The sequence below is a fragment of the Helicoverpa zea genome, chromosome 11 (genome assembly GCF_022581195.2).
Source record: "Helicoverpa zea isolate HzStark_Cry1AcR chromosome 11, ilHelZeax1.1, whole genome shotgun sequence".
Lineage (NCBI taxonomy): Eukaryota > Metazoa > Arthropoda > Insecta > Lepidoptera > Noctuidae > Helicoverpa > Helicoverpa zea.
Genome location: NC_061462.1, coordinates 6,427,448 through 6,444,250, shown reverse-complemented (window position 1 = coordinate 6,444,250; position 16,803 = coordinate 6,427,448). Strand labels below are relative to the sequence as shown.

Below are 16,803 nucleotides of genomic sequence, written 5' to 3'. Positions count from 1 at the left end.
TTTTATGTATTTTATTTAACACAGATTACCACAGATGGAGCTACTTTAACCTTGGCTAAACACAATTTTCATTTTTTTTTTCTTCCGAATATACTTATGAAGGTGTGATTTTCTGTGTAAAGGTTAATAATAGGCCGATCAACTAATATAAGTACAACATTCAAATGTACAGTTTTGACAAACAGATTGCGTGTCGTAATATTTTACATCTTGAATTCACAAAATTAATCATATCTTTTGATAGAGTGAATCGATTTCGATGAAACAAAAACTAAGTAATACCCCAAGTTACGTAAAATTTTTGTATGTAAGCATTGTCTGCATTGAATTCGTAGATTTTACGTGAATCCCGAACAAACAAACAGATAAACAGACAAACAGACAAAAATGACAAAAATGATGGAAATGGGTTCTGTTAGTTATCCTTTAACATGCTGGCTATTTTTTTTGCCAATTTCTTCAATGTACAAAAGTTACTTTTCTACAGATTTATTATATGTATAGATTTTGATAACTATATCGTCACAGCTTATTCTGAAAGTTACAGTATTCTAACGTCATTCGTCATCATAAAATAATTTTAAATACATAGTAGAACTTACTATAGTTCGGCCATTCAGAGAATGCGTTCCTGACACGTCGCGATTGAACTGACGACGTAACTTTGCAATGGCGTTGCAGTTACGATAAAAATATTTTTGCTGGTTGTTTACCGTTTTAACAATTGAGGAGCATTAAAACAACATTATTATATCAATAATCAATGAATGTTATTACGTCGTCAGTTCAATCGCGACGTGTCAGGAACGCATTCTCTGAATGGCCGAACTATAGTTCACTATTAGTAATTGAAAGTCAACAATCTATAGTGACTCGTTAGCTAGATTTTCTTCTTCCGACTTTCAGACTGTAAATTGAGTTGATTTCTCACTTTAAAAATGAAAAATATGTACCTAACCCTTTCTGTCTCAACGTATCCCCGTCTCATTTAAGTTTTATAAACTGATCCGACACTGTTGAAAATTCTTCGTACGATTCATACTGGTATGAACGAAAGGGATTGAACAGATATTCAGATATTTATAACAATTCGTATCGATAACCCCCTGAGGACGTTACGAATTCTGGACCGGTCTTCAGCTTTCAATCATTTCTGTTGTTTATTTCTCTTATTCGAACAGTGGTTTGTAAAATATTTGTATTTAGATATTCTTCGGGAAAATCTTTGTTTTTTTTATATTATTTTCCCCTGGTGGTGTAAAAACATACCTACGACTTTATACGACGCTTAAAATGTATTCAAAAATAGATCCACAGATAACTTAAATACAAAAAAAAACGAACTTGATTAAATGCGACTTTACATAATATAGAAAAAGAAACCAAAAACTTATTGAAGACAAATCGACTACATGTAAAAAGGCCCAACCCCTAGAGTAAAGATAGACAGCCAACATTCAAATAGAAATTTCGTTTTCAGCCAGTATCTATCATTATTACGTGCCTCCTTTGTGTCAAAGGAGATTCAAACATTGGGGAACATGCGAAGTAGAACAAAATACAATTATAGGAGTGGAAAATAGCTTTTAGGGCCGAAAACAATTTGGCACATCACTAAACGTCCATAAAGGCCATTCGATTTTCAAAATTTGATTGAAAACGTTATCTCATGTTTCCCTCGAAGGAGGAAAAAAAAACATTTTCAGTATTTTTCAACAAAATCAAAGTCAGCAGATCCATACTAAGTAACTAATTGTTTTTGTAATGGAGTATGTCTAGAAATAAATTTAGTTTTTTATTAAAGTCTAATTTTTATACTAACGTACGCTTGAAAAAGTAATAAATCTAAATCTTTTTCTTACCCATAACATACATTATGATTTACTAGGAAAACCGTCTACGGGAGAAACCCTCGTTTCAAGCTTGATTAAATAAAAGTTTCTTCGACTGTTGCCAGGTTAAGCGATAGGTAACTGCTAGACACTAGACTAGACTTTTTTGTAAATGAAATTTAACACTAGCACTAGCTATTAAAATATTGGTACCTAAACTGCTTTCAAACTGCCATTAGTTCTAAGCCGTGTCAGTCTATAGAAAATTAAAACATCACAAATCTACCAATTTACAGAGTGACGCAAAATTCTAGAGCTTCTCATGTTTTATAAATTAAAAGATCAGTCATGAGCTTATCTGTAATCTCATTAGGTCTATTTTTGTGACTATGACGCGGGAGGAACAAAACTTTTAATTACTTTGGGAATTCATGTTATCTAGGCGTTCTGACTTTGAAATGTGAACAGGTTTACTGAATAAAAGCTTTTGGTAGACCGACAAATGAGTATATCTAACCTTGCGATCTCTTTGATACTCTTTCGTGCCCTCACGAGTTTAATTTAATTTTATTACAGCAATTATATTTTTAGAAGAGTATTTAAGTCTTTTTATAAAGACTTTTAGAGGACCTTTATTCTTTAAATCTCAAGTTTTGTTGGTCTAGGTACTTAGGTTTTAAATATCTGGTAAATGAGTACTTAGGTTTGTAATTACGTAAAAGTTTTTAAGTAGGTATATTGATTTGTTTAGTTTGCTACTAAGACTTGCAATAAGTAAATAGGAGGACAGTTATTGAGGTTGATGGTAGGTAATGTTCCAAGTGCATTGATCCTGTATTAAGTCGCTTCGCCATTCATCACCTTCTCTGTTGAGTTTTTGGAAAAAATGTAGATTTAATCTTGCAATAAAATTCACATCTGTTTTGTATACGAACTAAACTTCAATAAATCACTCCCAATTTTCAGTTTTTTTTTAATCCTAATTTTCATACTACATAGTTTATATTTGTAGCGAAGTTAAAAATAAATAAGTCTTCAAAACAACAAATCAAAGCTTTCAAATCTGAACACTTACAATTAAAGTTTTCATTAATTTAGGAATAATTACGAGATCTATTTTATTACGTAATTAGCGTAGTCTAATTAGATTTCTCAGTTTCTAGTAACAATTCTCAGAATATCAGTTGTAGCCAGAAAATTTCTTGGCGTCGTCGTAACTTCTAGATAAATGAAGATAAACATTACTTTCCTTCGAGAAATATCTGCCAGCTTAAATATTTAGTCAGATTTTCTAAAGCAAAGAGTATAAAATACCTGAGCTTAAGAAATCACGGTACGTCGTTTCCTTGAACAATTTAAAGTTGGTGTCTGGTAGGGTGGGGTGTAAATTACCATAAATTTGTTCGTCGACGCGAAACTCTTGCATGATTCTGTCGGTCGGCCATTACTTGGTACATAGGAAATGAGCAGATCCTGTAATACGAGATCGAATGCGACAGCGTACATTTTGTTTAACAAACTGTTTGAAAGAAATCTTTGTGGTAGAAAAAAAATATTACAGGTTTATTAACTTTGTTTCCATTGGTTAAGTTTTCATAATATGCAGGTTCCTACGTATATACATATATTCGTTTAAATAAAAAATCAGATTAAAGATATTATTTATTTCAAAAAATGGTTAACTTACTAGAGTCACAAGCACTCTTAAATTAATTCTGCTTGAATAAACAACTGCATGTTTGGCCGATTTGCATCAAAAAGCGCTGCAGCGCGTTTAAAAGTCGTAACCTTGCAGCGTTGAAACAATCTGACACTACAAGAGAGTACACGGTACTGGCTAAATGGACCGCATAATGTTAACGATGCAGCGAAAAAGCTGCTGTGTTGTCAAACCTGCTCAAGTTTGAAAACAGAAGGGTGTACTTAGCATTCTGTATTTAAACACGTAGTATTTAGTGTTTCTAGAGTAGAAGAAATCTTGGCGATAAAGGTTCACCGAATAATACTTTATTATTTGCGTACATAAAAAATGTTATAATGGTTATATCTACCAGTCTTTTGAATTTATGAAAACTAATATCTCTACGAAAACATGAACTTATATAGTCGTGTCGATTTTCTACAACATTAAGTTTCCAACATGTTCCGTTCTGACACTTGCGTGACAACTCCAGGAAGGTCATATAATTTTACACTCGAGGTGATTTTAATTTCACATTAAGTATAACTTGTACAACTTTACAACAAATGACAACCAAATAAATGAATGAAATAACGTTTGATTTAACATAGGTAAGTTATAAGTTTATTTGTTTATTTATAACTAGCTTTTGCCCGCAGTTTCACCCGCGTCCCGTAGTCGAATGGTGACAAAAACTATCCTAAAACCTTCTCCCGGGTCAGTTACTTCCCCTCTAATTTTCAGCCAAATCGGTCAAGCCGTTTTCATGTTATGTCGTGACAACGGAAACCGGGTTTCATTTTTATATATATATAGATTAGTAGCGAATGCCTTGACAAAGTCTAGGAACGGCACTTTTATTACACCAACAAAAATATCTGAAAAATGTTGCCAACACTAATAATTAACAGCCGAGATTTAAAACGTTAAGCATTCGTAGTTGCTTCGTATAATTACAGCTGTAAGTCTGCTAGCCTTACTTAACTATACAACTTTGTAAGTTGTTCAGCCAGACCGGAAATTATGCGGGTAGGCTTCTTAAAATTATCGTAGATAAGTAGGAATTTCGAAAAAGAATCTGTATGTTTGTAAGGACTTAGAATTTTGGTTAAAGTTGCTACTGACTGATGTCTACAGTTAATTTAATTTCGAAAACTAATCTTTTAGAAATGATTAAGACTACGTGAAAACATTTTGCTGCTACTAGAAAATGGAAAAGAATTCATCTTTATCCCTTTTTTCGTAAAATAAAAGCACCACAAGATTGTAAAAACAATTTGAACGCTACACTATGGAAGAATTTTAAATATTTGTCTCGAATAAAAGGTGCTAACTTTCAGAACAGTTTTCTATGAAAATTCAATAGATAACATAATAATTTCTTCATCAAATAGCTTTGGAATTCCAACGTTTTCTTCAGCTCTGAACTAGATATACATTTATTGAATAAAGTATAAAGATTTCAGTGCTCACCTTAGGTTTCATATTGTGTTATGTCGTGTTAGATATTTGAAAAAAACTTTTGTAGCTGAAAAATAGTACACATTGATATCATGTACGAAATAGACTTGAAACTTTCCAATTTAAGCTTTATATTTACAAACCTGCCTAACTCGGCTTAATTTAGATGTCCCTTTAGTGTACCTACCCGCACAATGTAAACTTTTAGTCAGCCGATAATTTGTTTGGGCCATGGGCTCATAAATTAGTATGAAGATGAATGGCTGTAAGCACATTACAAAGATCAGGTATGTAGCAGCTGGTAACTGACTGAAAACTTTGATTGGAATCAAGACTATTTAGTCTGTAGTGTACTCTTAGTATCTCTTAGTATCTTAGTCTGCCTCGTTGGTCTAGTGGTCGCAAGCGCGGCTGCTGCACTCGAGGTCTCGGGTTCAATTCCCGGGTCGGGCAGAAATCGCTTTGTGGGTTTTCTTAAACTTTCACAAAGCAGCCCGTAGTCTGGAAGTTGGTGATTGATTCACCCGTGCATCGGAGAGCACGTAAATGTCGATCCTGCGCCTGATCTCTTTCCGGTCGTGTCGGATTGCCGTCCCATCGGGTTATGAGAGTGAAGGAATAGGGAGTGCACTTGTGTCTGCGTAAATGCTTGTGCACTATAATATGTCCTGCGCAGCTGGCTGATCTCCTTAAGTGAGAACAGCCGCCGTGGCCGAAACCGGCCGTGGACGCCACTCACTCACTCACTCACTCACTCACTGTATCCAAAATATCATAACATATGTCAAGCGACACAGTCATGCCACAGCCCACAGACTAGACGTGTTTGTAAGTGACATGGCTGAATTATGACATATCTTGAGTTACTGCGGTATTGTCGTGTCAACTACACTTGTCCAGATGGTCCAGATTGTAGACCGTCCAAAAGACTCTTCTAGAACAAATCATAGACGCATTGTAGCACCTGATAATAAAGTATATTATTTTGAGCCATTACTAAAGTAATGACTTAGCAGTACCCCTTTAAAGTTAGAAATTAACTACGGTTTTTGAAAACCATGATAGGTTTACATGAAAAGATGATCTCTCTAACACATATTTTTTTCAATTCTCCATTATTATTATACTACTACTACATATTACATAGCTGTCTTCGTTCTGCATAAAGGATCAAGCTCTATAAAATCCTAACGTAGTCTTAAATTCAGGTTGATATCGTCTACCTTTCTATATTTGTCTTGCTCAAAGAATGTCTAGTCTTTGAGTTTGCTTACAAAGTTAAGCAGGTTAAGCCCAAAACAGATTTGTGAGATACGATACCCATTTGGGTTCATCAAACAAATGAGCATCAAGCAACCCTTTGTGTATTAGTGTCCTAGTTTACCCCACTGTTTACCCACACTTTGCTGCCTAATACAGTATGTTTCAATCCCAAATCTCCTCTCCTGAAGACGAAGATATTTTTTGATAAATAGGTATGTAAATAAAACATTAAAATTACAAACAAATACTTTATTTTCACTTTTAATTACAAACACACAACTTTCTTGCTTACCATTCATGTCAAATAAAGTACGTAAAAAGTTATTTTACACAGTAGCAAAATATGCTGAATCTATTTAATTAAACAGTACTTACGTAACTTGTAGAATAGCACAAAAATATATACATTACATTAGTAAAATGGCCATGAACACATTTACAACTTAGCATCATTATCTGTACAAATAAATAAAAATATATTTTACCATTTTTACACTGGATAAGAAAAAAACTGCGAATCACCAAAATAAATAAAGTAGTTTCAGTCAAAGAATTGACACCTTATTTTGAAAGTTGTTATGGAACTGGTAACTAAAAATAAAATAAAAACTTTATTATTACAATATATTGTGATGGAAAATAGAATACTTCTATTAATATTTCGGGAAGTCATAATTTATCAAATTATTTTTCTAGTTGTACGAGTATTTTGTCATTTACAAAATAACCCTAAAAATGTTAGCGGTAACGTCTTATTTTGTCATTATTATTTTATTTATTTTGTCTGCCATTATTTTATATAATTGTAAACTAAACTTAGAAGTGACCTCTAGCATCTTGCCACAACGTTAAATCGACAAACGGCAGCTGATCGCATGGGACGACCTTGTTCCTGAAATTAATTTGCATTAATTAGTATACAAAGGGATATTAAACTGTATCAATTTCACGACTCCACGAGACAAATTTTAAGTAACGGGTTTTACTTTATTAAATGTCACGTTCATCTTCCCCCAGGCTTTATCATGTTGACGTCTGAGAATTATTTCGAAGCTTTGTTCCTTCGACGAAAATAGTTGACTATTTATAGCAATACGTATCTACCTACGTGAGATACTTGTTGTCTCATAAGCTTCCCACTTCCTATTGACATACAGTTAGGCAAGTCCCACCGTCAACTTTAATACGTATACGAGTTCTTCTTGTAAGCAATAATACCTATTCTGAAAGCAATCGATGTGCTCCTTTATCTCCCGCATAACCGCCTAACAGCGAACACTGCACCACAACTGGCAAGTATATGTAATTCAAAGGCCTATCTCTGTATCTCCAAGCTATGGCATATAGTCATAAAGACGGGCTGTACGTAATGGCAGTACTTACCCGTGCGATATTTGCTGGAAGCCTCGAGGCTGCATGACTCGGATCCCGTCGCCGTTGTCACAGAGTAGGCGGGACATAGATGCGCCTTTGCGTATCGTGTCGAGCTGACCTGTTTTTTAAAGAAAATTTAATAAATTAGAGACGTAAACTAGTCTAAGTTAGTGGACTACGTTGTCTCTGTTGGATAAGTTTGTTTCAGAAATTAATTTCAACGTCTAACTGCACTTCATTATACGTAAACGTAAACTTGCAATATAATATTACATGGATGTTAATGTTGTTGCTGTAGCTATCTAAAGTATGCATTTATTTTAATATTTTGATGAGCCTTATTAGTCAAGAAGATAAGCTGATTTTTTTTATGAAATAAATGAAAAATAAAGATTGCTGTCTTAATAATGGAACATAAACGGGACTCCTGTCATTGTCCTACAACAAAATTATAAAGTCAATAAACTTTTTCGAAGTCCACGATTGCGAAACAGTTTTTCAAAAAGCTCTAACAAGATGGTATTGTTGGGATAAAGTTAAGCAAAACTTCACGAGAAACATTTGTACCAAATTGTTTTGTTTATAATATTATTTTACATGTAACTGCGGTATTTGGTGGACGAACTTAAAGGGAAATCTTTTGTTTTCGAAGTACGGAACAATTCTAAGTTAGAGAGACAGTGATGCATTTATACACTACGAAGAAGTCAGAGCGGAAAGGATAAATCGGGTGAGTGATGAATGAAATGCGAGTGAATGATGTGGTGGTGACTGATAAGGGTAAAGATGAGAAAAAAGTATTTTGTCAACCCCAAAGGGCAATAAAATCCGGAAAAGGACTGAGTCTTCAAGATTGAGTGAGTTATCTGCTTAATCTTTGGTTGCAGCCATCACGGAAAATCGCCGTTTCCCATGTGGCATATTTCATTATTATTTAAGCTTATTCTTCCTAATTTGTGCCGGCATTTGTTTGCCGCTGCACTAAACATACAGATTAGCAAAATGTGTTGAGGAAAATCATAAAATAAGGGCGTACACAGAAAGGCTGTTTTGATAAACTCGAGCCACGTGCTCTGAATCTGGTGAATAATTGCCTTTATCCTTATTTTATGGTGCTTTTGGTGAAAAATATGAAGGCGGAATGTTATTCATTCGCAGATATAGTGTTATTTGTTGGAAACGGGAAATAAAGGCCGGACATGGATTTACGTGACAATGTAACATAAACTTTATGGGGTCATAATTATGTATCTACACTAATTTATATGAGCCAAAAGTTAATGTAAGCTACACAATTTTTACAATCTTCCTTTTATACAATTTTGTTTAAACCACATATGCTGTGATTAATGTTGACTCAACATTTTGCTTAGATATTATTTCTGACGTCGAGCTTAGTTTAATGCAAACATGTTTTGTTGAAATGTTGTCTCAGTCGTTTCGTTTTATTTACACTTACTATGGCTAAATGTGAATCTTCTAAATAGAAAAAAAAACACATAATTATATGTAAGACTCAGTAAAAATTATACCTTCAATTCAATAAACTAACTCAATAATTTTATGCGTCAAAATTCTCATAAGTTAGAGTAATAAATTCAAGGAAACTTTAATGCTAGACTTTACAAAAACTCTGAACAAAATCTTTTTTAGAATTTATCCTGAGTCTGCGTATTTGTAAGACAGATTGGAAATTCTCTAGAAAATATACAGGGTGACACATCATTCCTATGATGTCAGATAAGTTTTGAAATAATGTGGTTTTAGTAAATAAATGTTGTACCCTGAAGAGTTATGGTTTCAAAGACGATCATTATTCATACATGTAGATAGCGTCACAGTGCTAAAAGCCTAAACTTTTATTTTACTCTAATATTAGGTAGGTACAACATGAAGATGAACATTTAGTTGTTATAAAAAATAGGAATATTGATAAAGTACCTAATTCGTGTTTTTTACAAGTATCATCTCTAATTTATAATTTTCAGGCTATTATAAAAAAAAAACCATGTACAATACTTTTTGCTAAAGGCAACTTTACACGTTTAAGTCAGCACCCCTATACCATTAATACAAGAACATACAACAAATTAATACACTTACTTGGCGTAAAAGCAGTGTCGGGGTCGGCTCCATTTTCGTAGAAGTATCGGTCACCAACACGAGTTCTATAGAACTGCTCAGTCAAGATGCATAGGTACGTTGGACCAGCTTGCGCGCCGGGCACGTTGCGTTCCAATGATCCAGCTACCACTAGTTCCACATCTTGAGGGGTTTCGTACAAAGCTTGAAGAACTGCGACATTCTGTTGAAGAAGTATTATGTAATAGTTTGTTTATTGTTAATCGGTTTTTGTTATTGCATTCGTCATCTACTAGAACAAAACATTTTGTAAGTCATCATCACGTCCCGAGCCTTCTCCGGAGATTCCAGTCTATATAGATATGATGAAAAAATATTTGTAGGTTAATTTATAAGTTGTCTTGCTAAAAAATCTAGCCTAAGACAAAGTTTTAATGTAGACTTATATTATTTCTAGTTTTTTAGAAAACTAAATCGAATCTTTGTCTCATGTTATCATAACCTATTGCGATAGACCGAATTGATATTATTGATCGAAGGTTTGTCCTAAAATAAGCTTTGTCTTAATTACTCCGGCCGTCAGTATGACCACCTACACGAGAACTGACTGTTGTAATATTACAAAGGTTACAAGTAACTAATACGTGTTTTTTTAACTAATAATTATGTTGTGGGCAACACAATACGTAGCTTAAATGTTAGATATTATATGTGTATCCTACGTGGGCCTGCCCTTTGAATTACAGAATAATATGATAAAAATATGTAAGTATCAAATAAAGTTATGTTAAAATTCAGTTGACAATACAAGACTTATCAATATCGGATTCTAATATAATATAACTTTTCTAGCAAATAGATATTATTTAAAAATAAAGTCTTCTTTTATTCGTCAAATCTTATTAAAATGTATTAAGTACCTATATATTAATAGTACAGAGCTCCAGATGATATAAAATAATTCAAATAAACAGAATATTTTAAATTAATAATTACAGACTAGTTGTGTAACTAAATTCTTTTTCAGGACTACTGTGATAATAAGCAAATTTCTAATATTTTTTAATTGTTAGTACGCAGTGCAAGCTAAAAAGGGGTTTAAAGAATTGAGGAAAGTTCACATTGAAGCTACATTTACAATTATTGTATCAATATTTTATGTTTGCATCTTTCATTAACCGTCTCTTACTCTAAAGTACTTAACCGCTTAAACTAGAAGTGTCATCTCTCCTAAATAACGTTAGCCTACAGAGCCTCAAGAATTTATATTGAATAGCCTGTGGCAGCCATCAACTGTGACCTAAATTATTATAAGCCATACTAAACTAGATTTATAATAGTAGATAACAGTTGGCAAGTTGACGACGTTAATCTTTGAGACAACACGGGTAGCTGTAAGGAATGGCATTGCCGTAGGTCAGATACTGTCTATTCTAGGAATTACTGAGCTGCGTTAATTTAATTCAATACACACATACAAAGACAAATTGTCTAGTACGTAATATATAGTTGCTATAATAATATGTAGGCTTATTTCAGGATCTAGTACCCAACGGTAAAATTACTTCATTATTAGATGGGCCGTTTATGCCGGTGAAATCGCCAGCCAAAGTTAGTGTTTTGATATGTGAGTATCTCAAAATAAACGGATCTAGAACTTCATAGTTGTCGAGCAAAATTAATGATACTAAGTCTAAACTTAGACAGACAAAAAACCTTTGTAAAATAAAACAGTCATTTTATTTTTATAATACGACATACTCTGTTCAAGCATTATGTCTTACGTGGCAACATAAATTTATATGTAAAGAAAGCCCACTCACGCCTCCGTTGTAACATTTTGACGGGTCCAAAAATAAGTTGAGAAAAATACATGTCGTCGTATTCTTTACCACATATCAAATAAACCACCCTCGACTGACTTCGGCGAAGCTAGATTGTGTTTTCCAAGAAATAATATATCACCTGTCAGACTAAATCGGACTTTAATGAATAAATAAGTCTAATCTTTAACATGTTGATATCGGTGTCACTTTTGTTTGATACTTCTATCGAAAAAGAAGAAAATGACACATTGGCAGGTTATCCTTGTAATTCGGAATTTATTGTTGTTTCTTAGTACTTTCTTGTTTGCCTAGATATGATAATCCAGGGCATGAACATTGGGAACTTAGATAAAAGTTCGGCGCCGCACGTAGTGGATACATGTCACAGTTGTAATACATCGTCGGGAACAAATTCGTGGTCGTAACAAATTGGATTAATTATTGTAGTCGTGTTTCATATGTTTTGCTTTGGAGTCAGAAATAATATTATCAAACCGTCAGCTTATGACCCTTTTGTATTAGGGTTTCTAAACAACAGGTCTAGTCTACCGCACACAAGTACCTAGGTAAATTCGCACCATCCTAATTATCACAATAGTTCGACCGTATAAGTACATTGTCCGAGGTATAATAGGTTTATCTAGGAGGATATAATGAGCTTTGTGCCACACAACATGGCCATCTATGTGAAGACTACCATAAAATATCATGACAATGTAGGTCTTCATAAGCCAAACTTATCTGTTAAATATATAAAAAATAACTGTGCCCTAACGCATTAATCTCACTTATTACTACCTTGCTTTACATCTAAGAGCTCATAATTATGTTGATTCGTTAAATTCACATCAATATATATTTCACAATCTAACTATGCATTCCTTGCATTTTCTTCATAACATATTAAGAGTAGTAACACACACCTCTTCAGAAATGAAGTCCAACATGTCATGGAAAGATTTGGGCACAGACAGGCCGCAAGCAGCTCTCGTCGCTGAATAAGATCCCAATCCATGGTCCCGACCTCTCTGGATGTCCGTAGCACGCAAGTCACCTCCAAAGGTATTGTTTCGTCTGCAATGAAGATAAAGTATAAATTTTAAGTATTTTCATAATTAAACTACGAAATTGGCCAAGTTGTAGTCTTTATTAGCCAACGTTCCAACCTTAATGGGCAATACTGCGAAGAATTTGGGTTATGGAATTTACGTGTACTTGGTAACTATGCTAGTCTGTTGAATTATAATAGACGATAAATCAGAATTAACTTTTTAAGCTTACATCAAAAATATAAAGTTGCGTAACTATGAAAAATCATAGGTATATTTTCAAGTCATGAATTGTTATTACAACCTTTTAGAATTTCACTGAAAAGCTGTTGCTGTGTAATAAGCATTAAGTAAGCTTCAATTATTTTTAAAACATTTTATAATCACGACCTTGTTTAAAAGGATGTACGCCCTGCACGTAAAACAACATTCATTTGAAATATTAAATTCTAAGTTTTGGTGTTAGACTTGTTAATCAAACAAACAACTAGTTAACTGGATTTAGGATAAATAACAGATTATATCGGATTATTTTCAACAATGAAAATCTAATACTTTTCAACTTTAGAATTCTGATACAAAATGGTTTTGTTCTTCACGAAACAATTAGGGATTATACTAATGATCCTTGATAGAAAATTCATGAATTTGTCTGAAATTCAACTACTTAGGTATACATACGTATAAGTTTCCTTTTGAAACTTTGTAGTACTTTTAACCAATTAATAATCCACATACGATATTCGTGAACGATTATAGGGGATAATGATCCGATGGCTAACAATTTGAATTGTGTTTTAATTGACCAAATTAATGCCTATTTGTAACATTGGCCTTCATTGAAAACAAAAGAAAATAACCATTCAAAACAAGACAATCTCACTTATTTTCGTCATAACCGTCTGTATAAGAAACGTTAAATGAATCTAATCAACATTACGTTGAATACGAAGTAAATTCGAATTGCGACATCAAAGTCAGGATAGTACGAACTTTGAAGTCAGATAAATATATTTATTTAGAAGACATTCGTACATTACATATCTAATTTTAGGAGAATTCCACTGGCTTGATTTTAGTACAAAGCATTAGGATAATCCTACCTATTACGAATGCAAAAGTTTCTTGGTTCTTCTTTCATGCAAAACTACTTTATGAATGAATTTTGATGACTTTATAATTATGTCGGAATATTACACATAATCTACTGTTTATATATCCAAGGCGGAAAAGACCAGGTGAAACCACGGGTGGAAGCAGTTTGAAATAAATGCTTCATGTACCACAAACTTGTCACATGATGTAACAAAGGTCATGTCTATAGACATTTCAATTTGATACCATAATAACAGCCTAAATTGGTATTAATATTAATGAGGCAATAAATCTCGCTCGTATCTTCCATACTATATATAGTAAAATTTTAGCACAATTTTGGCGACTGTTTTCGTCGTAAATCATCGACATTTACCGACCATCGTTAACCCTTCATTGCTGATATCAGAAGCTTAATTTGGAAATTTATTTATAGACTTACGTACCTAGTAATTTGTATCTTTTGCGAATCAAATATTTTCGGCATTGAATGAAGAAGTTTTAGTAGTATTACTTCGAAGAGCAAAGTTTTATTAGCTTTCAACTAGGAAGAACTTACTTGAAAAGGAATTGGGTCATTTCGGAGTCCCAGAACTGATCGCTAAAGTCTTGTTCCTGAGTTGCGAGGCCTCTTGCTAAATGATCAAAGGCGTTGTCGAGTTCCAGAAGAAGAGGCCTGTTGAACCAGTCACTCATACGCACGGTGCCGACCACTTGACGATTCTCCGAAATTAATCTGTGAAAAATAATTAAACATGAAGTACACATCAACCATTAAGTAGGTAATTTTGCCAATTTTTAATGTGACTGTAAACTTAAACTACCTAGCAAATAGATATATTTAAGGTCAATAAATAATAATGTAGCACCTAAAAGTTGTATTACTATGGTAAATTCGACCTTCATTATAGACCCAGATGGAATCTCGATTGCAATTTCCTATCTCATTAATATTAATAATCGATAAGTGTACCTATGGCGCAATGCCAATAGACCTAATTTGGCAAAAACATTATTATAGACGGATGTATTGCACACCTGGTAGGCACTAATGCCCAGATTTTAATGATAGAGAATAAGAAAAATATAGGCAGTCACACAGTCATGGTTTAAAATTCCGAAAAAATCCACGAATTATTATAGTTCGGCCATTCAGAGAATGCGTTCCTGACACGTCGCGATTGAACTGACGACGTAACTTTGCAATGGCGTTGCAGTTACGATAAAAATATTTTTGCTGGTTGTTTACCGTTTTAACAATTGAGGAGCATTAAAACAACATTATTATATCAATAATCAATGAATGTAGTTACGTCGTCAGTTCAATCGCGACGTGTCAGGAACGCATTCTCTGAATGGCCGAACTATACGTAATTTTTTTCAGAAATTTCAGTTCCTCTTGTGCAGAAAATATGGTCAGAACTAACCATACATAGCAATATGAAAAAGGTACTTACTTCAAGTAACCCCTAATTAATGTGTGGAAGTGTCTGAAAGCAGCTGTAGCATGCTCGTCGAGTACTGAAGGATCTACTCCGGGGTTGTAATCGTTGATGTAGCCATGAGCCCCCGGGTAGATCAGTTTGTTCTTCACCATGTTTTCGTGGCCTGTACATAAGCATATACATTAATATACATAATATATAAAAGAAAGTCGTGTTAGTTACACATTTTATAAGTCAAGAATGGCTGAATCATTTAAGCTAAAAATTAGATCGGAGGTAGCTTAGACCCGGGAGAAGGACTTAGGAGTTTTGTCACCATCCGGGACGCGGGTGAAACCGCGGGCAGAAGCTAGTACATTATACATAAAAAAACTTCAGTAATTATTTATATAATAACTTATATACTAATACAAACCAGAAACAATTTGAAAATAGCTATGAAAACAGTACGGGTATGTTCCTACTTCAACTTTTTTCTCCCTTCAATACAATTTATTGAGTCAAATTTAGCAAAAATATTTATGTATTTCAAGATCTAGATAAATTCCAATTTAGCACAAAACAGTAACGCTATTTTGGCATTTATCGAAGGTATCCATGGTTGCTAGCCATGCTAGTACGACAACAAAATTACCATACATTAAATCGGCCACACATCGATTTCCGATGGTCCAACAGGTTGAAAGGCCTTGCAAATAGCTGGAAAATATTCCAGTGCACGCATTCCATACGCAAATATTACTTATTCATTCAATCTCGTATACGAGTAGATAGGTGGTAATTGCATTTTGGACCACTTTTTGAAATTCGGACAGTTGAAAGTTCGATTGTCAATAAAAAGATATGGACAATGAAGGGAACTTTCCATAAGCAATTCGATTTTGATCGATGACTCGATAAGGCTTATAATTCAATATGGCCTACGATTTTATTAAACGTCAATTACCTACGTAAGTGAGTGAAAAATGTTTTATTCTCAACTTAGTAGGTATTTTCATTTTATAGCTATGTAAGTAAGTTTATTGCACAGGTTTATTCAATTATTTAACACGGTTGCAGGTTGCAGACTAAAACCATGTCATATCTGTACACGGAGGGACTTGCTTGTGTCACAGCAACTTTTTTATAAAAAGATCTAAGCTTAGTAATCTAAAGGTAGTGATAAAACAATTGAATTATAATATAGAATGTTATGAACAAAATAATACTGATACTGATATTCTTACCCAACAAAATAGGCAGATATTCATAATAGTTAATGTGTTGAATTTCCGCGATGTGAATACGTCTTGCTTCTTGGTAGAGAGTCTCATCATTCCAGTGAGGGTTGAGATGCGCAAGAGTGTCGGCAATGCGGTTGTGTTCACGTAGTAAAATAACTTGGAGGACCGTGAGCTGAGGGTTTTGGTTCACACGGATATCACCTGGAAAAGAAAATTAATTTTAATAAATACACGAAAGAAACTAAAAAACGCTCTTCTCTAAATAAACTAAGTAAGTAGCGCTAAAGTCGTTATGTTGTTTGTAGTTGTAGGAAATGAAAGGAAATTGTCATTTAGATTTTGTATACCTACGCCGCAGTTTTCTTTTAAGAAAAGTAAGTAACTATCAAACGAGCTATTCAATATGTTGCTATCGGTTTCGCAAACAGAAACAAACAGTGACACTACTCCCTGTCAACATGTGTTTGACACC

The 16,803-nt window shown here is 33.7% G+C and overlaps 1 protein-coding gene across 2 annotated transcripts in view; it reads right to left on the bottom strand.

The window, feature by feature from the left end:
* Positions 1-6,854: 6,854 nt before the first annotated feature.
* The window catches only part of LOC124634391 (peroxidase-like), a 79,437-nt gene continuing 69,488 nt past the window's right edge, over positions 6,855-16,803 (bottom strand). For both annotated transcript variants that reach the window (XM_047169959.1, XM_047169960.1), the window contains 7 exons: positions 16,335-16,532; positions 15,121-15,271; positions 14,223-14,399; positions 12,443-12,593; positions 9,715-9,916; positions 7,621-7,729; positions 6,855-7,129 (listed from right to left, as the gene is read on the bottom strand). In XM_047169959.1, coding sequence (XP_047025915.1) covers positions 7,054-7,129; positions 7,621-7,729; positions 9,715-9,916; positions 12,443-12,593; positions 14,223-14,399; positions 15,121-15,271; positions 16,335-16,532 — 1,064 coding nt within the window. In that variant the 3' untranslated portion in view covers positions 6,855-7,053. The remainder of the gene's footprint in view (positions 7,130-7,620; positions 7,730-9,714; positions 9,917-12,442; positions 12,594-14,222; positions 14,400-15,120; positions 15,272-16,334; positions 16,533-16,803) is intronic.